Below are 27,445 nucleotides of genomic sequence, written 5' to 3'. Positions count from 1 at the left end.
TTTGGCAAAGTAAGAGTAGCCGGGGTTTTTGGGAACGGGCCGGGAGCTCCGAAACAAAGCTTCTTCACTCAGCCATGTCCAGGCCACGCCCCCCAAAAACAGTTACTATTCTAAGTCAGCCTTAGATAACATGCATTCAGCTGGTTTACCTCCTCTTATCTTAATTTAAGATGCAACTTTCTAGACAGATATTCCTGCTAGGCTTAACTTTACCAGATCATATCTTTAAGTGAGCAAAGCTCAATAACTTCACACAGAAACTAGCAGGCATATGGGAAAATTATAGGAGAAGTATGCAAGCAAAATGTGATGATAATGAGGTCTGGCAAACCCCAAACTGTGTGGAAAGAATGGGGGAGTGGTACTGAACACAATGCAACCATCATTTTCTCCAGAATTCACAAGTCAGTAATGAAAATGGTCAGACTAAAATCTCATGTATATGCAGTCATGGGAGGCAACACATTTCACAAAAAAACCCCAAAAAACATCCAGCTTATGGAAAATTTGAAAGAAAACAAACAATCCAAGCCCGATGAAAAGCATAAACCTTTCTTAGCAAGGGTCTTCAAAGGACTTCTGATGAGACCCCATTGTAAAGGTCCTATTGTAAACAGACTGGTATGCAGCCAAGGAATACACATCCGTGAGGCTGGAGTTACTGACCTAAAACTAAATTTTCCAGAGCCAAACTTTGCACACAGTCCATAATTTACCTTCCTTAAAAGAGGTTTTACTTGTACAAAAAGATACCACTCCGATCGCTTGGGAATTTTTCCCTTACCCCTGTTTCTATCTACTAGGAGTTGCATCTTTTGTAACAAATCTTGAAAACCCCCCAAAAACCTCTGTGAAATAGAAAAAGATACCAACTCCTTCAGAAACCAACCATATTATACAACAAGATTTAGAAGGCTAATAATACACATTGGACCTCTCAAGAAGAAAGTTTATAAGTTCTATATTGTATTTGATATATAATAAATCACAATGTCATTCTGCTAAATTTTGTAGTTTTCGGAATGTGAAACCGTCCATATAGAAATATAGATGTACCCAGAATATTTGACATTAAATTTGTGTCTTCTGACTATTATAAAGCGCAACACCTACAACACACTACTCAAACATTTTGATTGGGTGGGGGTTAACTCCGCAACACCCCCTCCAGGTACAAGAAAAGATAACAGCCTCAGCAGCTGCAAGCTTTCATTAACCCTTAGACCTAACCATATCCTTGGTAGTTTCAGACTAAAGGTTATAGTACAGTGCATCTGGAAAGTATTCACAGCGCTTCACTTTTTTGCACATTTTGTTATGTTACAGCTTTATTCCAAAATTGATTTAATTCATTACTTTCCTTGAAATTCTACAAACAATACCTCATAATGACGAGACAACGAGAACAAAGAGATTTGTTTGAAATCTTTGCAAATTTATTAAAAATAAAAAAAAAAAAAAAAAGAAAAAACTCCCACGTACATAAGTATTCAAAGCCTTTGCTCAATACTTTGTTGAAACACCTTTGGCACAAATTACATCCTCAAGTATTTTTCAGTATGATGCTACAAGCTTGGCGCACCTATTTTTGGGCAGTTTCTTCCATTTTTCTTTGCAGGACCACTCAAGATCCATCAGGTTGGATGGGGAGCATCGGTGCACAGCCTTTTCCAGATCTCTCCAGATGTGTTCAAGTTTGGGCTCTGGCTAGGCCACTCAAGGACATTCACAGAGTTGTCCCGTAGCCACTCCTTTTTTATCTTGGCTGTGTGCTTAGGGTCATTGTCCTGTTGGAAGATAAAGCTAAGGAAGCCACGGATGTCTCTGTACATTGATGCATTAATCTCGATCCTAACTAATCTTCCAGTTAATTCCTGCCACTTAAAAACATTGCCACTGATGCCACCACCATGCTTCACTGCAGGGATGGTATTGGCCAGGTGAAGAGCGGTGCCTGGTTTCCTCCCGACATGACGCTTGCCATTCAGACCAAAGAGTTCTGTGTTTCATCAGACCACATTTGTTTCTTATGGTCAGAGTCCTTCAGGTGCCTTTTGGCAAACTCCAGTCATGTGCCTTTTGCTGAGTGGCGGCTTCCTTCTGGCCACCCTACCATACAGGCCTGATTGGTGGAGTGCTGCAGAGATGGTTGTTCTTCTGGAAGGTTCTCCTCTCTCCACAGAGAAACGCTGGAGCTCTGTCAGAATGGCCATCTGGTTCACCTCCCTGACTAAAGCTCTTCTCCTCCGATTGCTCAGTTGGGCCGGGCGGCCCGCTCTAGGAAGGGTCCTGGTGGTTCCAAACTGCTTCTATTTAGGGATGATGGAGGCCACTGTGCTCATTGGGACCTTCAATGCTGCAGAACATTTTCTATAACATTACCAAGATCTGTGCCTCAATACAACCCTGTCTTAGAGGTCTACAAACACTTCCTTGAACTTCATGGCTTGGTTTCTGCTCTAACATGCACTGTTAACTGTGGGACCTTATAAAGACAAGTGTGTGCCTTTCCAAATCATGTCCAATCAACTGAATTTACCACAGGTGGACACCAATCAAGTTACAGAGACATCTCAAGGATGATCAGTGGAAACAGGATGCACCTGAGCTCAATTTTGAGTTTCATGGAAAAGGCTGTGAATACTTATGTACATGTGATTTTTTCATTTTTTATTTTTAATACATTTGCAAAGATTTCTAAACAAACTTCTTTCACATTGTCATTATGGAGTATTGTTTGTAGAAAATAATGAATTTGAGAATATTGAGTGGGGGAGCCTGTACAATCAATTTTGGCACAATCGCCTAAATAATTCAAGAGAAAAGGGTATATCCCATATCTCCCCACAAGAAGGGGGGGGTAATATGATGGGAAGAGGGATTTTGAATGTGTAATATATATTTATTTAATCTTTTACACATCGCTATACAACACAAAAATTGAAAAAGGGGGAGAGGGAATAAGGGGGAGAGAGAATAAGGGGGCGAGAATAAGGGGGAGGGGTAAAAAAGGGGGGAGACGGAGCAGAAAAAAAGGGGGGAGAGGGAGCGGAAAAAGGGGGGGAGAGGGAGCGGAAAAAAGGGGGGGAGAGGGAGCGGAAAAAAGGGGGGGAGAAGGAGCGGAAAAAAGGGGGGGGGAGGGAGCGGAAAAAAGGGGGGGAGAGGGAGCGGAAAAAAGGGGGGAGGGAATTGGAACAGGAGAGGGAAGAGACAGGACAAATGTGGAGGACCGTATGGAATGAACATATTATGGAGAAAATAATGAATTTAATCAATTTTTGGAATAAGGCTGTAACATACCAAAATGTGGAAAAAGTTAAGTGTTGTGAATACTTTCCAGATGCACTGTACTGGCATTGTTACTCACCTTACATATGGCTGGCTCTAAAACTCTCCTCCTCTGCCTGAAGCTCGAGTCTGTAGGAAGAGCCTCTGCATCATCACATACAGTACAGTGAGACTGAAGTTGGTCGCAGCTTACAGAGCAGGCTGCAGGGGAGCAGTCAATGCACTGGAAGGACCCTGCTAGAGCAAAGAATAAGGTACGATTTTGCATCCTATTCATGAACCCCTTGACATAAGTATTTACCCTTGAAACGATGGGAGCACCGCAAGAGTGATTTTTTTTTTAAATTCCTGGAGTTGGACTTTAAAATCCAGAAGCTGTTAAAAGACATGATGGCAGCTACCGTGTGTGTACAAGGTTAACTGCTTAGTTGACATGTCGCACTGATGATCACTGGCAGTCTGCTGGTGCCTACATTCTTGTTTGTCCCCATGACCTGGAAAATTTCTGTGCAGGCTGAGGTAGAGCAATCATCACATTTGGTGGCAGCGTGGGATCATCACACAAGGAGCTAGAAAATCTTCTAATGACAGTTAAGAGCTCTGGAAAGTTTCAGAGCAGCTGTAATATTTTAGGCACACTGGCTTCAAGGCTTTGGTCTGCTCCAAAATATAGTATACCTAATGACTAATTATATTCAAAACAGGAAACAAGAGATAAAAAGCAAAAAAAAGCTCTACATACCTGAGGTCTGGTGCGAGGGTTCCATCTTATGTAATAGTTTACCCAGAGTTCCAAGTGGCTCAGACTGGCAACTGGATACAGCACATGGTGCTCATAATTCACATAAAAAGGATTGGTAAATTCATCCATGTGGCTATTAATATAGGACCATAAAGAAATAGTGTTTGTTTGCACTTCCTAGAGGAGGAGAAAAGACTTATTGTTCATTTACATTATGCCACCAGTACACAAACATTTGAACCCAGAACAAAAGATAACTAATGGAATTAACAGTAAGGATAGATGAAAACTGCACCCTATCTTCTGTAACGCAGGGCTTTCCCAACACCACACATACAGCTCATCACCTTGCATTTGTACTTTAAGCGGTATTAAATCCAAAACCAAAAATGTAATATACTTCACCTTACCAGCCATTAGAGGAGGTGGCTGCATTAGTTTTCTTTTTCAGGCTTTTTTCCCTGGTGATCTGGCCAATAATACGCCTCCTGTATTAGAGTGCCTCCACCCTGGGTGAAGGAGCACAGGAAGCACATTTGGACAGAAGCACTGTCAGTCTGGGGAGGGGGGCAGTGTTAGATGTAATAGACTAAATACACCAAGGTCCTGTAAATACCATGCATAGTGGGAATTTGCATTGTAGCAAACTTGTAATTCTTTGCGAGCAATTCTTGTGCGTCGCGCATTCACTTAAATGGATTGCCCAATGTGTATCTGTCACTGCAAAGAAGCTCAGGGATCAAATTTTGGCTGTTTTGCAGAAAAAAAAATCACACGTGTTTGGGGTGCCATTCAGGTTGGATGGAAACCAAATGCGCACCGCACACTTTGCAGCTATTTGGAATTGCTTACATGTGACCAGGACTTAACAAATAGAAGACAAACTCTAGCTAAAAAGTTATAAGCGGTTACAGCAGTTTATTTCCTTTTGGGATAAAGCTTTCCCATAAAAAAAAAGCTAATCATTGTAAGCACCCATGCCAGTGTTAAATGGTTTGTCTATTTGAAAAAAAATTAAAGACTTATTGGCCAGGCCACTAGAGGAAAAAAAAAAAAACACACAAATGCAGCCATCACATCTAATGCCGCGTACACACGACCGGACTTTCTGGGAAACTAAGTCTGACATTCTTCCCCGCCGGACTTGCCTACACACGACCGGACTTTCTGGCAGACTGGGTCCACCGGTCTTCCCGATGGACTTTCGCCGGAGTTACGGCGGACTTTCAGAATGAACGGACTTGCCCACACATGGACAAGTCCGTTTATTTTGAATGTGACTCGGGTACGACGGGACTAGAAAACAAAGTCAATCTCGCTGCTTTTAATCGGCGAGATTGACACCTTGCGAACCCCGTCGCGGGGCATACCAGGCCCTTAGGCCCTTAGGCCGAAAAAAACGGCGTGGGGTCCCCCCAAAATCCATACCAGACCCCGATCCGAGCACGCAGCCAGGCCGGTGGGGTGGGAACGAGCGAGCGCCCCCCCCCCCCCCTCCTGAGCCATACCAGGCCACATGCCCTCAACATGGGGGGTTGGTGCTTTGGGGCAAGGGGGGGCCCTGCGGGCCCCCCCACCCCAAAGCACCTCGTCCCCATGTTGATGAGGACAAGGGCCTCTTCCCGACAACCCTGGCCGTTGGTTGTTGGGGTCTGCGGGCGGGGGGCTTTAATAAGGGGCTCCCAAATCCCGGCCCCCCACCTTATGTGAATGAATATGGGGTACATGGTACACCCAAGCCATTCACCTGGTGGAAAAAGTGTCAAGAAAAAAACACTACACAGGTTTTTAAAGTAATTTATTAGACAGCTCCGGGGGTCTTCTTCTGACTCCAGGGGTCCCTCTAGCCTCTTCTCCCGGCGTCCGGTTGGTTCTTCTCCGCTCCCTCTGGCCTCTTCTCCCAGTGTTCGACCTCTGCCGGCTCCTCCGCTATCTTTATGCTGCTCTTTTGCTAGCGGTGGCCCAGACTTCTGCATTCTTGTCTTCTTGCCTCTTCTCTTCATCCGATGTTGACAAGACGCTCTCTCCGGCTGGAATGCTCTCTGAGCGCTCCAATGTAACTTATATAGGTGGTGACCACGCCCCCTTATGCCGTCACAGTCCCTGGGCATGCTGGGACTGTGACGGCATAAGGGGGCGTGGTCACGGGTGATGACCCTGCCCCCTTATGCCGTCACAGTCCCAGCATGCCCAGGGACTGTGACGGCATAAGGGGGCGGGGTCACTGCCTATATAAGTCACATCGGAGCGCTCAGAGATCATTCCAGCCGGAGAGAGCGTCGTGTCAACATCGAATGAAGAGAAGAGGGAAGAAGACAATAAGGCAGAGGTCCGGGCCACCGTTAGCAAAAGGGCGGCAGAAGAATAGCAGAGGAGCCCGGCAGAAGATCCGGAGAGCGCGGAGCAGAGGTCGAACGACGAGAGAAGAGGCCGGAGACAGCGGAGAAGAAACGGAGAGACCCCCCAAGCCGGAAGAAGACCCCCGGAGCTGTCTAATAAATTAGTTTAAAAACCTGTGTAGTGTGTTTTTTTTATTGACACTTTTTCCCCCAGGTGAATGGGTAGGGGTACCCCTTATTCACATAGGGTGGGGGGCCGGGATCTGGGGGCCCTCTTATTAAAGGGGGCTCCTGGATTCTGATAAGCCCCCCCCGCAGACCCCGACAACCAACGGCCAAGGTTGTCGGGAAGAGGCCCTTGTCCTCATCAACATGGGGACAAGGTGCTTTGGGGGGGGGGGGGCAGCAGGGCGCCCCCCCCCCAAAGCACCCAGCCCCCCATGTTGAGGGCATGCGGCCTGGTACGGTTCAGGAGGGGGGGGGGACGCTCACTCGTCCCCACCCCCTTTCCTGACCAGCCAGGCTGCGTGCTCGGATCGGGGTCTGGTATGGATTTTGGGGGGACCCCACGCCGATTTTTCGGCGTAGGTGGTTCCCCTTTAAGTCCATACCAGACTTAAGGGTCTGGTATGCCCCACGCTCGCCGCAATAGGAAAATACTTTTTTCCTATTGCGAGTGAGCGCGAGATGCAGTACCCTGCCCTTGCATCGTATCTGGTCCGTCGGGCCAGCCTACAGATGAACGGGCTTTTCGTCAGGAACTGAGTCCGGCGGAGAGATTTGAAACATGTTTCATTTCTAGCTCCGTCGGACTTTTGGGGAAAAAAAAGTCAGCGGGAGCCTACACATGATCGGATTTTCCGGCGGACTCCGGTCCGCCGAACCAAGTATGCCGTAAAGTCCGATCGTGTGTACACGGTATAAGAGTTGGTAAACTGCAATATAAGAAATGTTTGCTGCATTTGAGACCTTGCATTGGGTCCAAACTATCTGAAAGCAGTATTACATCTGAAAGCAGAGTAGCGAGCACAATCTGTGGTGGTCAAAGTCAGTATCGTTCAACTAAATTTTTACACACCGTGAAAAGTCCCTTTAAAAAGGTTCAATAAAGATACATTAAGTGCAATGCTGGTAGATGGTACAAAGGATGACAATGCTGATCAGGGTTTACTTTTAATGTATAATTTCATGTTTATGTGATACAAAACCCCAGACACTATGGACCTCAGTGGGAGGAATTTAGCTATGCTAGGACTAGTAGGGAATGCAAACAGTTAGACATCAAAGTTGTACATTCATTCAATTTTTTAGGTTATATTGGAATTCATTATACCAGCTTTAGATGGACATTAGTTCACTTGATTACCTCATCCATGTTAAACAGGTGGATGGAAGAATCTGCAGGGCTGGCTATTGTAGTCTGACAACCAGCAATCATGGCCACCAGAATACCCACACAGTGCAGGCGCTATTCAGCCAAGAATTCTCCCCGCCTGGCTCCTTCAACATTTTTGAGGTTATATTGCACTGCATTATACCAGCTTTACATGACCATTGGTCCACTTGATTACCTCATCCAATGCTAAACAAGTGGATAGAAGAATCTGCAGGCCTGGCTATTGTATTCTGACAGCCAGCACTCACAGCTATCAGAGTGCCCAAACAGTGCTCTCATCTGACTGGATGCAGGCGCTATTCAGCCACAAAATCTCTGCCTGGCTCCTTTGACAAAAGTTTATTTCAAATATCAAGCTGGATAGTGTCCACAGAGCCACCCACAGAATTAATTTGATGAAATTGATACCATGTGAATGGACAGCTTTAGTAGTCTTACTAGAAGCGTGCCTAAACAGTCTATAAACCTCATCACTAGTGTACCAACCAAAAATGTATTTTTATTAAACCAAGTTAGGAAATGTAGCAATCTATAGTTCTTTTTTCATAGAATATTTTTTTAACAAAAATAGAGTTTTTATTTAATATTAATTTAAAACATTGACAATTTTTGTGTACAGAATTACTCATACCCTCTGCTTGTATAAATGGTGTACTGGTTTTTATTTTTTATAGCAGCCTGCTAAGATGTGGATCCCCAGCATTGTCCTTGGGTTTGCAAGGTTTTTTTCTTCTTTGCTACTACATGTATAAGAGATGATGGGGGCACTACATATCTGTAAGGAATGTTGAAAAGCAGGGCTATATGCAATATTATTGTGCATAGATTGTGCAAGCACCTCCTATAAATTTGATTGTTTGAGGAATGTGGTACGAGAGTCTTTCAAATAAAGCAAGGTATAATGGAGTTTGCTAAAAACCCAACTCTTTTTTTTTTCCTTTTTTTAACAAAAATGGAAAAGAAGGCAGAAGAATGGTCAGGCACAGCCAACTTTAATCCTATCACAGGAGTGTCAGAAAACAGCCCAGTACTGAAAATCTCTCACTTATGGCTATCAAGAATGGACATTTTCTATGGGGGAACTGAGAACTAGACGCTGGATGCTACTTGTGCATGGAGTTAAAGGCCAAGTTCACCTTTTTTTCTAAATTTCAGCTTCCCTATGTACCAATATAGCATTAATGTACTCCTTTTGCAAAAATAATACAGCTTTCCATTAATTCTACACAGGCTTACCTTGCGCTCTTCATAGCTGTTTAAAAAAACTCCTCGATTACTTCTGCCTTACTTCCTGGTCAGACTTTAGGTCATTACACAGGAAGGAGCTGACCAGCTGATGGTAAATGATGCAGGGTGTGTGCTAATGAGATCAGCTGGTCAACTCCTTCCTGTGTCATGACCTAAAGTCTGTCCATGAAATAGGGCAGAAGTAATCGAGGAGTTGGTTTAAACAGCTATGAAGAGAGTGAGGTAAGCCTGTGTAAAATTAATGGAAAGCTGTTTTACTTTTTTAAAATAAGTACATTAATGCTATATTGGTACATAGGGGAGCTGGAACTTAGAGGAAAAAAAAGTGAACAAAGGTGAACTTAGCCGTTACGCATCATTTGAAGGTGCATTCATATAATTTGTGCCAATGAACTTCATCTAATACTTTCACAGTTTAACCACTTCCCATCCGCACACCATCATACGACCTTGTAGACTTTGAGTGGTGATATCTGAATGATGCCTGCAGTTACAGGCATTATTCAGATATCTTCTTTTCCAGCCATCGATTCTCTGCACCATAAAAACAATCATAGCGGCTGTTCAGCCGCTTGTTTTTACAGGCGGCGGAAGGGGACATCCCTCCCCCCCACTCCCTCCGCTGACTCTATCGGCTCACCCGTGCGATCGGCGAGCCAGAGAAGAAATACGCTGGCGCCGGAAGTTCACTATAGAAAATACAGTGGGCCAGATGGTCCCCGGGAGTCTCTATGACCTTCCGGAGGCCGGGTGTGATGTTATGACGTCACACCCAGCCTCTGCATTTGAAAACATTCCGTTGCCTCGGCTGGGAAGCTGAGATCGTTTTGTTTTGTTTATTTATTTCAGGCTTCCCAACCTAGAGGCGAGATGTGGGGAATTATAGACCCCAGATCTTGCTGCAAAGAGGACCTGTCATGCCCTATTCCTAGTACAAGGGAAGTTTACATTCCTTGTAAAGGAAGAACAGCGATAAAAAAAAAAAAGAAAGTGTCAAAATAGAAACATAAAAGTAAAAAAAATAAAAAATATTAATTTAAAGCTCCCCAGTGTGTTCACTCGCAGAAGCGAAAGCATACGGAGGTTGCGCCCACATATGTAAACAGGGTTCAAACCACACATGTAACGACCAACATTTTATTCCCTAGGGTCTCTGCTAAAAAAACAAAATGTTTTGGGTTCCGAGTACTTTAGCAAATAAATTATGATTTTTACATGTGGAAGAGAAGTGTCAGAAGGTGGTTAAGTGGTTAAACTAGAGAATCTTCTACAATTCTCACATCCCTAAAAAAATCACCAACCAACACAGGTTGATCTGTAGCTTGAACACAATTAGGGACTGTACAAGGAGTCTCAAATGGACTACTACATGTTCAAAAACTGTGTGGGGTCAAAAAAAGAAAAGCAAAGCACACTAGTGCTCAGCAAAGAATTCACTGGATGCCCCTTCCTTTATACATCCCCTGCCTACAGAAGCAGTATCGCTGAATGACAGGGTGGGAGGAAACTGCAACGGCCAACGTGTTCTGGTGGAAAGTCAATTCAGGTCACCAACAGTAAGGCAGCAATTTTACCTACTGAGCCAGACAGCAATTAATATTTTCATAATGAAACAATGCAGGAGAAACAAAGGACAAAATGGACACATTAACACTGAAATACATTTTCTCTAATGGTAAAAGGTTTTGTGTAAAAGAAGGTGAAAATGATAAATTAAGACACTTCATCCAATGCACCTTAATCTGAATACACAGCAATGGCCAGTAACTGCAATATGAGCATTTCTTCTTGGTGCAGCTGAAAGCAGGTCTGTCTTTAACAGCCGATATTCTGGACACATTATGAACAGAGAAGGTGGGAAGAATATTAATGAATCTGCATCAATGCTGAGAATCTGAAGTAAATACTTGAGCTCCATCTTGTGGCAAACACAATGATTTACATAGTAGATTTCATCAATCAAGCAAATGTGATTCAAATGCAGGCCACACAAGCCTAATGCGGTGAGGACTTTTTGGTTGAGTCACGATTATGGCTGTGAAAATGACCATGCAGAAAGTAGGAACCACTAGCTATGAGTGACACGTCAACTAGCTTAGTAAGGGTCTTTGATAAAAACATTGCCAAGCACATCCTTCAAGGTTCAGATTGTATTAAAGTGTTCCTAAACCCAGGAGCCTGCATTCACTATATCTGGTCTCCCACAGTACACAGAACATGGAAATGCAATTATTTTAGTAAATATAAATTGCTAAATACCTTTTCTCATCAGCAGTATATAGCAGTCTTGTGACTTCTATCACTGTTTGGCCGAGCACTGGTTAAAGCTTGTAGGAGTTTTCATTCTCCTCTGACTGTCCTATGAGGCTGCATGACCCCTGACCCTGTCTGGACAGTGCTGATTGGCCCTGTGCTGATCACATGCACCCTCCCAAAAAAAAAAACAAACAAAAAAAAACTCTAGCAATACACACCAAACCGTGCATGTGCCTCCTAGGGCTTTGTACTATCAGGAGAGTACTGGGGAGAGTAAAAAAAGGGGAGGATCAGAGAAGACAGGATCGAACAGCTTTTTTTACACAATGTATCGATCCACTTGGATACAACCAGCCTGCCGGATCTCACATGCGATTATCGGTAGCGGCTGGAATAGCCGCTAGCAATAATCACTGTGTTCTCCCGGCAGGGATGGATTCGCCCGCCAGGAAAATACAATGACTCGGCAGGAGGAATTCCCCTGTCAACACTGTCACATTAAGGTCCTGGAATGGCTTAGCAAGTCTCCATAGAATCCCATAGAAAATATGTGGAGGGAGCTGAAGGTTCGAGTTAGCAAACGTCAGCCTCAAAACCTTAATGACTTGGAGAGGATCTGCAATGAGGAGTGGGACAAAATCCCTCCTGAGATGTGTGCAAACCTGGTAGCCAACTCCAAGAAACGTCTGACCTCTGTGATTGCCAACAAGGGTTTTGCCACCAAGTACTAAATCATGTTTTGCGAAGGTGTCAAATACTTGTTTCACTTATTAAAATGCAAACCAATTTATATATTTTTTTGAAAATGCGTTTTTCTGGGTATTTTTGTTGTTATTCTGTCTGTCACTGTTAAAATAAACCTACCATTAAAATTATAGACTGATCATTTCTTTGTCAGTGGGCAAATGTACAAAATCAGCAGGAGATCAAATACGGTACTTTTTTCCCTCCCTGTAAATTAGGCAAACTAACTGAAGGTGAGATAATAAACAAACCTGACTGCTGCACTCACTGATATTCACACAGATATCAAAAGACAACAAAAAAAGTGTTGCCCTGTCAGGAAAACGTTTAATTCAATATATAGCATATAACATATAAATAACGAAATATCAAAGTCAACCAAACTTTTCATGAAGCTTCAGTACACCAACAGATTATAATGCTGCTTATCAAATCCTTAGACCCCACAACTCAAGAGGTCTAAATCAGCATTTAAAAGATGACAAATCCCACATGGATGGATGGCTCCAACTCTCTTCTCCTCACCTCAGCAAGCCTCACTCTCTCATGAATGGCAAGCCCCAAAAGTAGTCACTGGATCACTTCTCATATATCGATCTCCGCAGCACAAACACATACCAGGGAAGGGGCAGAGTTTAGCGGTGACGTGATCACGCCTGCCCGGAGAGTCAGCAGTGCTGTACAATGTGCTTGTCATACTACCCATTTTGTGAGTACCCACTTGGGTTATTAATGTTTTTTTTTTTATCAGTATTTCACTATAGGGTGTCTTTGCTCTTTCCCTGGTATGCGTTTTTGCTGCTAAGACCCGTATATGAGAAGCTATCCAGTGACCACTTTTGGGGCATGTCTTTCATGAGAGAGTGAGGATTGAAGATGCTGAGGTGTGAAAGGAAGAGATATGGAGCCATCCATCCATGTGGGATTTGTCATCTTTTAAGTGCTGATTTAGACGTCTTGAGTTGTGGGGCTTAAGAAACTGGCAAGTGGCATTATAGTCACTTGGTAGTTGGTGCACAGCAGCTGCATGAACATTTTGCACACTTTTGGTGGTCTTTGATATCTTGTTTGTAGGACTTTATAATTTTTTATTTGTTTGTTACACACTATATATTGAATTAGAAGTTTTCCTGAGAGAGCAAAACTATTTGTTTCAATGAGGGATTACCTGCTCTGTCTTGAATGTAATGCATGCGCACAAAAACCTGCTGTGATTGTTATCCCATTCTCGACAGTAGTGCATGCACAGTACTTTGATAATTTAGTCTGTTTTGCAGCATTGGAAAGGAACAGGCCCAGTTCATTATCATATTTTCCAACAAGTAGCAAACGCTCCCTGTGCAGTTATAACTGCTTCCACCACAAGACGTGCGTTGTGAACAAAGATATAAGAAAAAGCCTTATTATAGCAAATAAGTGATGCTAGCAACTGAAAACATAGCTTGCTTGATTTAGTACAGCCTAATGTCCGAGGAAACTAAAAGATTTGCATTTACAGAAAATAGGTGAATAATAATAATTGTGCAGTAATTTAAAGCGATTGTAATGTTTCCTTTTTTTTTCTAGAAAAATAACAAACATGTTATACATACCTGCTCTGTGAAATGGCTTTGCACAGGGCAGCCCAGATCCTCCTCTTCAGTTCTCCTGGCCCCTCCCTCCTGTCGAGTGCCACCACAGCAAGCAGCTTGCTATGGGGGCACCCAAGCTGCTGCTCTGTGTATTCATTCAGACACAGAGCTGCGGTTCGGCCCTGCCTCCTCTCTCTCTCCTCATTGGTTGACTTTGATTGACAACAGCGGGAGCCAATGGCGTCACTGCTGTGTCCCAGCCAATCAGGAGGAAGTGTCCTGAATGGCTGAGGCACTTGTGGACATCGCTGGATAGAGATGGGGCTCAGGTAAGTATTAAGGGGCTGCTACACACAGAAGGAAGGCTTTTTATATCTTAATGCATAGAAGCATTAAGATAAAAAAACACATCTGCCTTTATGACCCCTTTAAGTTAGAAACAAGGCCTGATTATGTAATAGGCAAATATAGGAACCCCAACTTCATTAATATTTAAAAACTGCTAAAAACAGATAAGGGTCAAGGACCAAACTCAGAGTGTTGCTGAAAGAATCTTCACAAACGAAAGCTGCATCTCCAGAGTCCTGGACATCCACCTGATAGAACTTGGAGCAAATGTGAACTGAAAATCAGGTGATGGCCTTTCAAAGCTGAGCAACAGGTGCTTGATTATGGAAACCTCCACTGACCTGGTGGAGTCGGCACGTAAGGGTACAAGTACCACCTTATCTATTGGAGTGTAAGCTCTCACAAGGAGTGGTCTTATCTAGCAATGGGCTTGAAATCAGTGTGACGTTTTCGAGATGCTGTTGGCAAGACAAAGAGTTAATTTTTCAGACAGAGAATGTGGGTTTTAGATAAACTCTGATGGATCTGAGTTTAGAGGCCAATTTCCTTGTAATGCTTAGGAGCAAGCAAGGAAGGAAGAACCACGTCTTTATTAAGGTGGCAGGCTGAAACCACCTTGGAGAGAAAAGAGGGTCTTGGACATAAGACCACTCTATCTGTGTGAAGAATTAGCAAGGGCTCCTTATAAGAGATGGCCACTAACTCTGAAAACATGTCTGACAGACATGATAGCCACCAAGGAGGACACGACAGGAGAGATCACCTAAGTAATGAGTTCAAAGGGTCATTTTTGCAGGGCAAAGAGAACTGGGTTGCAGCATGAAGGCAGCACAAGGTGCTGTAATGGGGGTCTGACTCATGAGATCCATGACACACCTTGAACAAAGTTTTTTTTCGAAGAGTGTGAAGCCCAAGGTTTCTCGAATTGTATGGAGAAGTTAGAAACCTGTCCATTAAGAGTACATAGAGCAAAGTTTTGGTCAAGTCTTGACTGTAGGAAAGCTGGAATTTAAGGTACCGAGTAGTCTCTGGGGTTGAAATGCCTTTGTTCATACCAGATGAAAAAGGATCTCCAAGTACGGTAGCAGAATTTTCTCAAAGTGGCTTTTTAGCTTTGACTAATGTGGGAATGACAGAACCAGATATAACTTTGTCCTGCAAAACCTGGGCTTCAACACTTGTGCCATTAAAGGCAGTAACAGAGAAGCAGGATGGTACAGGGGGGCCATGAGACAGCAAGTCTGGCCTATTTAGAAGAAGTCAGGGGTCATGTCCTAGAAGTTTGATAATGTCTGTGTACCAGGTTCTTCTGGGCCAGCTTGGTGCAATGAGAATCGATTCTTTTTCTTCTTTTATTATATGAAGTAGTCAAAGAAGAATTTGACTGGAGAAAGAAAACTGGAGGGTAGACATATTTTAACCTGAAGAGAAGTCCATGGAAAGAGGAGAATGAAAATTTTGGGATGAAGGAATCATTCCCCTTGGCGCAGGTGGTGACTAAATACACCAATTGTCCATTGGCTGGAGCATGTTACACCCTGAACATGGGTGTAACATGCTCCCAAAGGCAAGCTTATCCTTTAAATGAAGGAACATCCTTCAGAGTTACAGTAATTTGTACAGTGTTTAAGACTGAGATGGCAGAGTCTACTACTGGAACAGTTCATTTTTTTGAATTATTTTACAACTGGATATAGCTCAGCAATGATTCTTGGAGGCGTAAAAACCTTTTCAGGAGAAACGCGTGTCATAAAAATGCCCAGTCTGTTTGTGAATAGCAAATGTCTTTTTTTGTACTGAATAGGTCTTTTACAGTGGCCATACACGCTTTAATTTTTTTAAAACAATCTGCAATTTAATCAAAACGATTGAATCGTCAAACATAATTGAATAGAAGAATAGCCATAACTTCCCTTCCGATTGATTTAGACTCAATAATCAATTGGATTCAATCAAGCAGAGTAGATCAGCCCAGGAAAAAAATGTCTGATCGTATTGCATCATTCAGCAGCACTGAGATACTTTGTTCATGAATAGGATTATATTTCGATCATTTAGATAATGAGATTTACATGGTGGAAACAGAGATGTGATTGATGATTTATGATCATATGTTGCAATCATATATCTTAACTATCAATTGAAATCCACCTTCATGTGTGTGGTATATTAATTGAATGGGTTTTTGTCTATAAACCGATTCTCCTGTGGATTAAAAAAAAAAAAAAAAAAAAAAAAAAGGAAGAATATTCATTGAAGTGTGCATGGCCACCATTAGTACCTAATGGGGCATTGGGAGACTAAGGAGAATAAAGTGCGACTATACCAAGGCTTTTTGGCACATATCTACACTGGCATATTGCATGAAGCCATAGCATCAGGCATATGGAAATCTGGGGGTGAGAAACCTTCCATGGCCTCCTCTAACACCGCCTTTGGGTCTTCTTCAGAGTTTTCCATGTCTACCTATTCTAAGGGAGACAGTTCCATGTCTGATTTAGGTATAGAAGGTGGACGTGGAGAAAAAGCCTGGTGCTTTTGGGCTCTGGACAGTAAAGTTGTTAATATTCCGAGCCAGATTTTGATGCAGAAACCAGTGTTAAAATTACGTCTTGCTCTAGGTGCAAGGGAGCAAAAGTCACTCTGAGCACTTTAAGTGCTTTGCAGCCCATTGGCAGAGCGAACGTTTGACTGAGCTTTTGATGTCGTTTCCTACTTCTAACTGGTTTCCTCCATTGCCATCAGTGAGGGTTTTCATCTTTGGAGTACTCACGAAGTAGGGTGTGAAAATCGGGTACACACATGTGAAGGAGGTTACAAAGCAATCCAGGAGTTGACCGCTCTGTCCTGTGGTGTGATGCAACACTTGAGACTTCACTCTGAATGGTGGAAATTTACCACCGAGTTTGAAAAATAGGATTTTTATATCAGCTTACCTGTAAAATCTTTTTCTTGGAGTACATCACGGGACACAGAGTCATAGTAGTTACTATGTGGGTTATAGGCCACCTTCAGGTGATGGACACTGGCACACCCTAAGACAGGAAGTCCACTCCTTATATAACCCCTCCCACTACTGGGAGTACCTCAGTTTTTGTAGCAATGCAATATATGTGTATTAGAAAAGGGGAGGGACCTCTGTGTCCCGTGATGTACTCAAAGAAAAGGATTTTACAGGTAAGCCGTTATAAAAATCCTATTTTCTTTATCGTACATCACGGGACACAGAGCCATAGTAGTTACTATGTGGGATGTCCCAGAGCAATGCCAACTGAAGGGAGGGAGACACAACAAAAGTAAGGCACCATGAGACTACAGGACTTATACTGCCCCCTGCAGCACACTATGCCCAAAGGCGATATCCTTGTGCTTTTAAACATCCACCTGATAGAATCGGGTAAATGTATGGACTGAAGACCAAGTGGCGGCCTTACAGATTTGAGCCATGAAAGCTTGGTGATGCACTGCCCATGAAGCACTATAGCCCCAGTGGAGTGCGCTTTGATTTGAGAGGGAGGAATCCATAAGCTTGAACAATTACTTGCCGAATCCATTTAGAAATAGTAAATTTCGATGCCGCCTGTCCTTTTCTAGGACCTTCAGGCAACACAAACAAAACATCAGTTTTTAGGATCTGAGCAGTCGCCTTCAAATAAACTTTGACTGCTCTCACCACATCAAGAGAATGTAGTGACTTCTCTTCCGTAGAACGGGGTTCTGGAAAAAATGAAGGTAGAACAATATCCTGGTTTAGATGAAAACCTGAGACTACCTTTGGTAGAAAGTTAGGATGAGGACGCAATACCACCTTATCCTTGTATGTATAAAAAATACTGCGCTAACACAAAACAAATAAGTAAAAAAAAGCAGCAACTATCAAGTGTTATACGACACCATTCAGAATAGTAAAAATTAATATAGTCGCGCTAGTGGAAATAAAGTGGAAACTGTGAACATTAAATACTAGCGACATAAATAACTCAATATTAAGTACAAAGATTGTGCACCTTTAAATCAAAAAGAACGTGCCAGCGTAAATTGGAAAGATGTCCATACACTAGACAAACATGGAAGTGAAACAGTGAAGTATTAAATAAAAAAGTCCAAAAGTGAAAAACGAATTCCAAAGTGATGAGTGATGCAAATATTCATAAGGTGCCAAGTGCATTGATGGGACCTCCACCTCTGACTCTCTAGAATATTGATGGGCAAGGTCATTTCTGATCTGGACCATTTCCATTAGACAGACACCTCTTCCAGAACTGCTCCCCAACCTAAAAGGCTGGCATCTGTTGTTACCACCTTCCAGGTAACTGGTAGGAAGGATTTTCCCTTCTGCAGATTCTTGGCTATCAACCACCAACTGAGGCTCCGGCACACCCTCGGAGAAAGGCACATTGGGAAATCTAGAGCTTGGACCTTCTTGTTTCAAGCCGATAGGATACAGTTTTGCAGCAGTCTCGAATGAAACTGAGCATAAGGAACGGCCTCGAATGAAGCTACCATCTTTCCCAACAACCCCATGCAAAGTCGAATAGAAGGATTCTTCCTTGCCTTGACCACCTGAATCAGTTCCCTTATGGCACTGATCTTTGCCGGCGGCAGGAATACCTTTTTCTGGGCTGTATCTATGAACAGACCCAAGTATTCTAATCTCCTTGATGGTTTTAAGGAAGACTTCTATAGGTTGAGAATCCAACCTGGGTATTCCAGGTAGTTGACTGTGGTGACCATACTTTGGTCTAAGCGGGCTACCGACTGGTCTATCAAGAGCAGATCGTCTATGTAAGCTCTAGAGGAGGGGCTAGGACCTTTGTAAACTCGAGCTGCAGTGGCTAGACAGAAAGGTAGAGCTACAAACTGAAAATTAAGATTTTCTACCTGGAAATGTAGATATTTCTGGTGAGCGGGAAAAAAAAAAAAAAAGATTTTTATAACAGCTTGCCTGTAAAATCCTTTTCTTCGAGTACATCACGGGGGACAGAGCCACAGTATTTACTGAATGGGTTATTTAGGCACCTTTAGGTGATGGACACTGCCACACCCTAGACAGGAAGTTTAGCTCCCTATATAACTCCTCCCCTTACTGGGAGTACCTCAGTTTTGTAGCAAAGATGTACACGTGTATTAGAAGAGGGGAGGGACCTCTGTGTCCCGTGAAGTACTCGAAGAAAAAGATTTTACAGTTAAGCCGTTATAAAAATCCTATTTTCTTTTTCGTACATCACGGGACACAGAGCCACAGTATTCACTGAATGGGATGTCCCGGAGCAATGCTATCTGAGGGGAGGGAGACACAAACAAAAGTAGGGTGCAATCAGACCTGAGGACCTATACTGCTGCCTGCAGCACACTGCGCCCAAAAGTGATATCCTCATGCCATCTCACATCCACCTGATAGAAACTGGTGAATGTATGGATTGAAGACCAAGTTGCGGCCTTGCAGATTTGAGCCATGGAGGCCTGGTGATGCACTGCCCATGAGGCACTAACAGCCCTGGTGGAGTGTGCTTTGATTTGAAAAAGGTGGAACTTTCCTCTTCAAACCACAAGCTTGAATAATTACTTGTCGAATCCACTTAGCAATAGTAGATTTTGACGCTGCCTGTCCTTTTCTAGGACCTTCAGGCAACACAAACAAAACATCCGTTTTACGAACCTGAGCAGTCGCCTCCAAATAGATTTTGGCCGCTCGCACTACATCCAGAGAATTCCAGGTAGTTGACTGTGGTGTCCAAGCTTTGGTCTAAGCAGGCTACCGACCAGTCTATTAAGAGCGGGTTGTCTAGGTAAGCTATAATAGTTATACCCTGGGCCCTTAATCTGGCCAGAGGAGGGGCCAGAACCTTTGTAAACACCCGAGGTGCAGTAACTAGAGCAAAAGGTAGAGCTACAAACTGAAAATGAAGCTTTTCTACTTCGAAACGCAGATATTGCTGATGAGCGGGGAAAATAGGTACATGCAGGTATGCATCCTTGATGTCGATTGACGCCAGAAGCTCTCCACCTTGTAGGATGAAGACTACTGATCGGATTGACTCCATGCGAAAAGAGCGGATATTCAGAAACCGGTTTAGATCTTTGAGATCTAGAATGGGTCTGACGTCTCCATTTAGTTTTGGAACCGTGAAAAGGTTTGAATAAAACCCCAATCCCTGCTCATCTATGGGGACCACCGATATCACCTTTTGAGACAAAAGATGGTCCAATGCTTAAAAGAGAGACTTCTTTTTCTCTGGATCCTTGGGAACGTTTGATCTAAGAAAATGAGGAGACGGGGACTCTCGGAACTCTAGTTTGTACCCTAGAGATATTGAGGAAGCCACCCATTTGTCTCGATACTCTTCCTGCCAGACCCTTGAGAACTGCAGAAGTCTTCCCCCCACTCAAGCGAGCAGGGGCACCCCTTCATAAGGAGGCTTTAGTATTTTGTTGTGTAGGTTTCCTTCCCCAGGACTTCTTTTGTTCCTGGGGTTGACCCTGAGGCTTACGTCTTGAGCCTGGTGGCTGATGCCCCTCACACTGAAGAGGAAGCTTGTCTAAATGAAATACTAATAACTAATATTCACTCATAACTGTACTGCAAGTAGCAGAGATGTTAAGTCTCATACTTGCTATGAAGCTACAGTAATGGTCCGATAAGACAAATCTGTCTTACCTTTTCACATTGCTGGTCCCTCTATGGGTCCAGGCTTCACCTGCCACGGTGGGCATTCCCCCTCAGGGGTCTTCAGGGTCTGGGATCCATACTATAGAACAACAGTCCTGGACTTATATAGCACCCTGAGTTTAACTACATTAATGTACACTTTAACGTACTAGGGGCTAACCCAATGTCTTCCCCAATATTTTAGCAGCAGCTGAAAGGACAACACAATCCCAGTGGGAAGATAACATACACACAAAATCAGAGCTCACTACCAGCAATTCTTAAAGTCCCAGTCTATATAGAGGTCTTTCAAAAAAGCTCTCAAGTCCAATGTAGATCAAAAGCTCCAACAGCATTCTCTCTGGTTATGAATCCCTTGTATTGCTTCACTCAAGAAGGTGAAAACACATTGTCTAAACATGAAAAACTGTATACTAAAGCACTGATATGAATATTCAAATTAAAATGATTAATAAAAGATAACCAAATGATTAAGCTGCAACCATTCTAATGGTGTTCTGACACCGTGAATAAGTGATAAACGTAACAAATAATAGTGCGCTGCAATCAACCTTCTATTAAGGCACAGTAAAAACTTCAAATAATATGTTTATAAAATACTACCAATGTACTACCAATATTATTTTTGTATATAATTTTGTATTTAGTTTACTTGCACTGGGCACATAGAGGGATATTAGTCCCTGTCACTATTATCAATATCACATTGGTAGTATTTTTTAACCCTTTCATGACTAAGCCTATTTCTGACATTTGGTGTTTACAAGGTAAAATCTGTATTTTTTGCTAGAAAATTACTTAGAACCCCCAAACATTATATATATTTTTTTAGCAGAGAACTTAGAGAATAAAATGGCATTTGTTGCAATAGTTTATGTCACACGGTATTTGTGCAGCGGTGTTTTAAACGCAACTTTTTGGGAAAAGGGACAATTTCATGAATTTAAAAAAAACGAAACAGTAAAGTTAGCCCAATTTTTTTGTATAATGTAAAAGATGATGTTACGCCGAGTAGATAGATACCAAACATGTCACGCTTTATAATGGCACGCACTTGTGGAATGGCGACAAACTACGGTACCTAAAAATCTTCATAGACAACGCTTTAATTTTTTTTACGGTTACCAGGTTAGAGTTACAGAGGAGGTCTAGTGTTAGAATTATTGCTCTCGCTCTGACGATCGCGGCAATACTTCACATGTGTGATTTGAACACCGTTTACATATGCGGGCGTGACTTCCGTATGCGTTTTCTTTGCTGCGCGAGCTCGCGGGGACGCTTTAAATTTTTTTTTTCTTATTTAATTTTTATATTATTAAATTGTGTTTAAAAAAAAAAAAAAAATTTTTGATCACTTTTATTGCTGTCACAAGGAATGTAAACATCCCTTGTGACAGTAATAGGTGGTGACAGGTACTCTTTATGGAGGGATCGGGGATCTAAAAGACCTCCAATCCCTCCTTTGCACTTCAAAGTATTCAGATCACCGTTTTTGGAGATTCTAAATACTGTATATTTTTTTAAAACTGGCGCCATTGGCAGCCGAGTAAACAGGAAGTGGAATCAGGAGACTGGAACGAAGCCGTTTCCGGCTTCGTTTCAGTCTGTGGCTAGACGCTGGAAGTGGTGGTTCGTGAATCGGGGCTTCCGGTGGGACGGGAGGCCCGCTCAAAGCGGCGGGGGGTGCTACCCCTCCCGCTCCTCCGGGATAATAATGAAGCGGCTTTTAGCCACATCGGTTGTTATCTCTGGAAAGCCAATCGCCGGCTCTAAAAAACGGTACCGGGATGATGCCTGCAGCTGCGGGCATCATCCCGGTATAACCCCGAAAGCTGAGGCCACACATCTGCGTACGCTCAGCGGGAAGGGGATAAACATATTATTTGAAGTTTTAACTGTGCCTTAATAAAAGGTTGATTGCAGCGCACTATTGTTTGCTACATTTATCACGTTGTTTAAACACACCAGATGGATTAGACGGTGAAAACACAAATGTCTAAACACACCAACTGGATTATATATACTACACTATATGGTATTTTTTTTACAGACCATTCCCAAGGCATGGGGTCCGGGTGCAGACCCCTTTGTATTATCGAGGTAGCACCAAACCGGATGCACTGCTTCTATTGTTATAGTAGAAGGTAGCGAAGAGTTGATTGAAGCATTCAAAGTAAACAATAACCAGTTAAGCACAGAAACTTATCCATAAGGGAGAAAAGGTCCACCCACTAACAGGTCACTAGCAAAAAACTGAGCTCTCATGGAGTGGGCTAGGGTTATAGGGGTTCGTGTAAGGGAGATGTGTATAATCATCTTCAGTGAGGGGGGAAAAAAAAGTATTTGATCCCGTGCTGATTTTGTATGTTTGCCCACTGACAAAGAAATGATCAGTATATAATTTGAATGGTAGGTTTATTTTAACAGTGAGAGACAGAAAAATAACAAAAATAGTATTTGATCCCTAATCAATCAGCAGGATTTCTGGCTCCCAGGTATCTTCTATACAGGTAATGAGCTGAGATTAGGAGCACTCTCTTAAAGGGAGTGCTATTAATCTCAGCTTGTTACCTGTATAAAAGACACCTCTCCACATAAGCAACCAATCAGATTCCAATCTCTCTACAATGGCCAAGACCAAAGAGCTGTCCAAGGATATCAGGGACAAGATTGTGGACCTACACAAGGCTGGAATGGGCTACAAGACCATCGCCAAGCAGCTTGGTTTGAGGGTGACAACAGTTGGTGCGATTATTCGCAAATGGAAGAAACACAAAATAACAGTCAATCTCCCTCGGTCTGGGGCTCCATGCAAGTTCTCACCTTGTGGAGTTTCAATGATCATGGGAACAGCGAGGAATCAGCCCAGAACTAAACGAGAGAATCTTGTCGATGATCTCAAGGCAGCTGGGACCATAGTCACCAAGAAAACAATTGATAACACTAAACCGTGAAGGACTGAAAACCTGCAGTGCCCGCAAGATCCCCCTGCTCAAGAAAGAACATGTACATGCCCGTCTGAAGTTGGCTAATGAACATCTAAATGATTCAGAGGAGAACTGGGTGTAAGTTTTGTGGAGACCAAAATCAAGCTCTTTGGCATCAACTCAACTCGCCGTGTTTGAAGGAGGAGGAGGAATGCTGCCTATGACCCCAAGAACACCATCCCCACCATCAAACATGGAGGTGGAAACAGTATGCTTTGGGGGCGTTTTTCTGCTAAGGGGACAGGACAACTACACCGCATCAAAAGGGACGATGGACGGAGCCATGCATCATCAAATGCATGATGATGAGAACCTCCTTCCCTCAGCCAGAGTATTAAATATGGGTTGTGGATGGGTATTCCAGCACGACAATGACCCAAAACACACGGCCAAGGCAACAAAGGAGTGGGTGAGAACCTCCTTCCCTCAGCCAGAGTATTAAAAATGGGTTGTGGATGGGTATTCCAGCACGACAATGACCCAAAACACACGGCCAAGGCAACAAAGGAGTGGCTCAAGAAGAAGCACATTAAGGTCCTGGAGTGGCCTAGCCAGTGTCCAGACCATAATACCATAGAAAATATGTGGAGGGAGCTGAAGGTTCAAGTTACCAAACAGCCTCGAAACCTTAATGACTTGGAGAGGATCTGCAAAATGGAGTGGGACAAAATCCCTCCTGAGATGTTGGCCAACTACAAGAAATGTCTGACCTCTGATTGCCAACAAGCGTTTTGCCACCAAGTACTAAGTCATGTTTTGCAAAGTGTTTAAATACTTATTTCACTCATTAAAATGCAAATCAATTTATAATTTTTTTGAAATGCGTTTTTCTGGATATTTTTGTTGCTATTCTGTCTCTCGCTGTTAAAATAAACCTACCATTAAAATTATAGACTGATCATTTGTCAGTGGGCAAAATTACAAAATCAGCAGGGGATCAAATACTTTTTTCCCCTCACTGTAAAAGGTAGCAGCCTATAACCCAGTGTTTATGAAAATCCAGATTGCGTACATTTAAGATATCCTTAGACTGGATTTCACCAAAGAACTTGATGCGAATGCTGTCCATCGGATCCCTGTTGTGTAGCACAGCACAGCACCAAACCCGCTCTAGCTAGCTCAGCCATATTGCACTAACCGGCCTTCTTCAGGTGAAGAAAAAGCACAGATTAAAAAATACATGCAATGAGAAACTGCTTTAATCCAACAGCAATGCTACATAGTTGACATAAAAATTGGATCAGCGCTACTTATGAACCCCTAAAACCACTCCAACTTTTTGAAGTATAGCGAAAGAGACCTATTACTTGGACAGAGTGCTGTCAGGAAGCAGATATATTTTATGAAAACACCAACTCTAATAAGAAACTCGATTTTCTAGGATAGTTAAGGGTCCAATCGGTCCTTTACTGCAATACTGAAGGTTCATGCACCTTGTGATGCACGCTTTGCAGCATTATTACTAGAGTTAAACAGTTTTCTTGAGTATAAACATAATTTCAATTTGCCATAAATGTAATGTGATAACCGATATAATAGACAATGCACAAACACTCGTCAACTTGACATGTCAGCAGCGGATAGGTCCTGGATCTGCTAATATGATGTTCTCCCTATAGTGTAAAACTCTACCACTGGCCATGCGTGCATTAAAATTATTTCTGTACAGTGTGCTTTTATGTGGCTGATTTGGCTTCTATACAGAAAAAAGTGAACGTTTATTCAGTAATGGCCGAAAGCCTTTTCTATAGACTTGGAAATGCGCTAATCGGTACCAGGCATAGATTTCATTTTGCAGGCAACCACTTCACAGTTGAATATATCATTTTAGACCAGTAAACAACTTAAGAACATTATGATTACATAAAGTTTAATAATCAAGCAATCTGCCTAAGGAAATTTTTACATACCTCTTTGACTTTCTGTTGCTCACTGTTATACAAGAATGTCCCAAACAAGCAGCTGTAGAGGTGGTCAAGAATGGTGACGAGGAAAAGTTCATTAAATTCAAAAGCTGCAGGAAACTAGAAAAAAAAAAAAATACAAAGTTACACTAATTTGAAGTGCTACTGCAATGTGCTCCAAAAAGACAGTAAGCCCAACTGGCAAAGAGTAGGTAATATAAGGAGCTATATACAGTAATAGGCTGCAGACAATCCTACAAAATATTAAATTAGTAGAAAAAAAAAATCCGTATTTACATAGGTTACACTTCTCTATTCCACCTTCGAAGAGATTTAATTATTGAGACTGGCGAGTGAGAAGATTTCCCATAACTTTCTGTTCTGGTGAAAACTTGAAAAAGGAATGGCAACAGGTCACCAAGACAAATAGAGATGTGTAATCTCATGGAGGACCCAGAAAACAATGACATTCACTGCACTCGCAGTGCGATTCGGGCTGTTACACTGCAATAAAATGCAACATGTCTGCATATTATTGCAGCACGCTGCAGCGCTAGGCTTCGCTGCAGTGTGAAAAGGACACAGGAAACCACTGTTTCCTGACATTTTACCATCCACTAAAACGTCTGTCTCCGCAGATAGTGTGAATTGGCCCTAAAGCATAAAGCAGATTTCAGTAACTCATTACTCAACTCCAATAACTCACAATAATGGAGGTTTCAAAAGCCTGTACTTATTTAAAGAAATAGGGACATGAATACCATTTACATTAGAGGTCGACCGATATATCGGCCGATATTTGGCTTTTTTTACTTAATCGGCATCGGCCGATTGTGCTGATAAAAAAAGCCGATTCAGCGGGACTTGCAAATGACTTCTGTAATAGAAGTCAATTGCAAGTTGTGTGAAGTTATCTTCTCTCCTCCTCTGAGCAGCCTGCCAAGTCTGATAAGAAGATACATTTGTATCTCTTTCAGGTTCTTTTAGCAATAGACTGAACTCTGTGGAGAAGTTCTCAGTTTAACCCTTTAAAGACTAAATCTTTTCTGACACTTGTTGCTTACATGTAAAAATCCTGTATTTTCTGCTAGAAAATCACTTAGAACCCCCAAACATTATATATATTTTTTTTAGCAGAGACCCTAGGGAATAAAATAGCGGTTGTTGCAATATTTTATGTCACACGGTATTTGCGCAGCGGTCTTTCAAACGCAATTTTTAAAAAAAAAAAATACACTAATGAAATTAAAAAAAGCAGTAAAGTTAGCCCATTTTTTTTCGTCCAAAAGTTTTGATTACCTGTCTTTGTGTATTTAATATTTAAGATATAGTTATTTTTTTTTTAATCTAAATTCTACATACAAGTGAACTGATTGGAGGTTTGTTTTGTTTAATAAATATTTAAATATAAAACATTTTCTGTATCACTGATTACTTAAGGCTGCTTTCACACTAGAGCGGGCAGGCGTTGACGGTAAAACGCTGTTAATTTTAGCGGCGCTTTACCGTCATTTTAGCGGCGCTATTCGGCTGCTAGCGGGGCACTTATAACCCAGCTAGTGGCCGAAGAAGGGGTTAAATGCGCCCCTGAAGCGCTGCTGCTGAAACGCTTTGTAGGCGCTTCGGCAGCGCTGCGCATTCATTTCAATGGGCGTGGAGTGGTGGAAGAGGGGTATACACCGCTCTAAAGATGCCGCTTGCAGGACTTTTTTTTAACATCCTGCCAGCGCATCGCCTTAGTGTGAAAGCACTCGGGCTTTCACACAGACTGCAGGGGAGCCGTTTTAAAGGCGCTATTTTTAGCCCAAAAGCGCCTGAAAAACGCCCCAGTGTGAAAGGGGTCTAACTGTTAGATTTTATGAGATGAAGGGAAAAAAAAAAAAAAAAATCGGCCTAATATATCGGCCCAAAAAAATCGGCATCATATATCGGCCATCGCGATTTCTAAATAT

The 27,445-nt window shown here is 42.6% G+C and overlaps 1 protein-coding gene across 6 annotated transcripts in view; it reads right to left on the bottom strand.

Annotated features, from left to right (window-relative positions):
• The window catches only part of MTMR1 (myotubularin related protein 1), a 148,959-nt gene that overhangs the window by 16,653 nt on the left and 104,861 nt on the right, over positions 1-27,445 (bottom strand). For all 6 annotated transcript variants that reach the window (XM_073599279.1, XM_073599280.1, XM_073599283.1 and 3 more), the window contains 2 exons: positions 25,500-25,613; positions 4,031-4,207 (listed from right to left, as the gene is read on the bottom strand). In XM_073599279.1, the coding sequence (XP_073455380.1) occupies positions 4,031-4,207; positions 25,500-25,613 (291 nt within the window). The remainder of the gene's footprint in view (positions 1-4,030; positions 4,208-25,499; positions 25,614-27,445) is intronic.

The sequence above is a fragment of the Aquarana catesbeiana genome, linkage group LG09 (assembly GCF_042186555.1).
Source record: "Aquarana catesbeiana isolate 2022-GZ linkage group LG09, ASM4218655v1, whole genome shotgun sequence".
Taxonomy (NCBI): Eukaryota; Metazoa; Chordata; class Amphibia; order Anura; family Ranidae; genus Aquarana; species Aquarana catesbeiana.
This window is presented reverse-complemented; position numbering and strand designations above follow the sequence as displayed.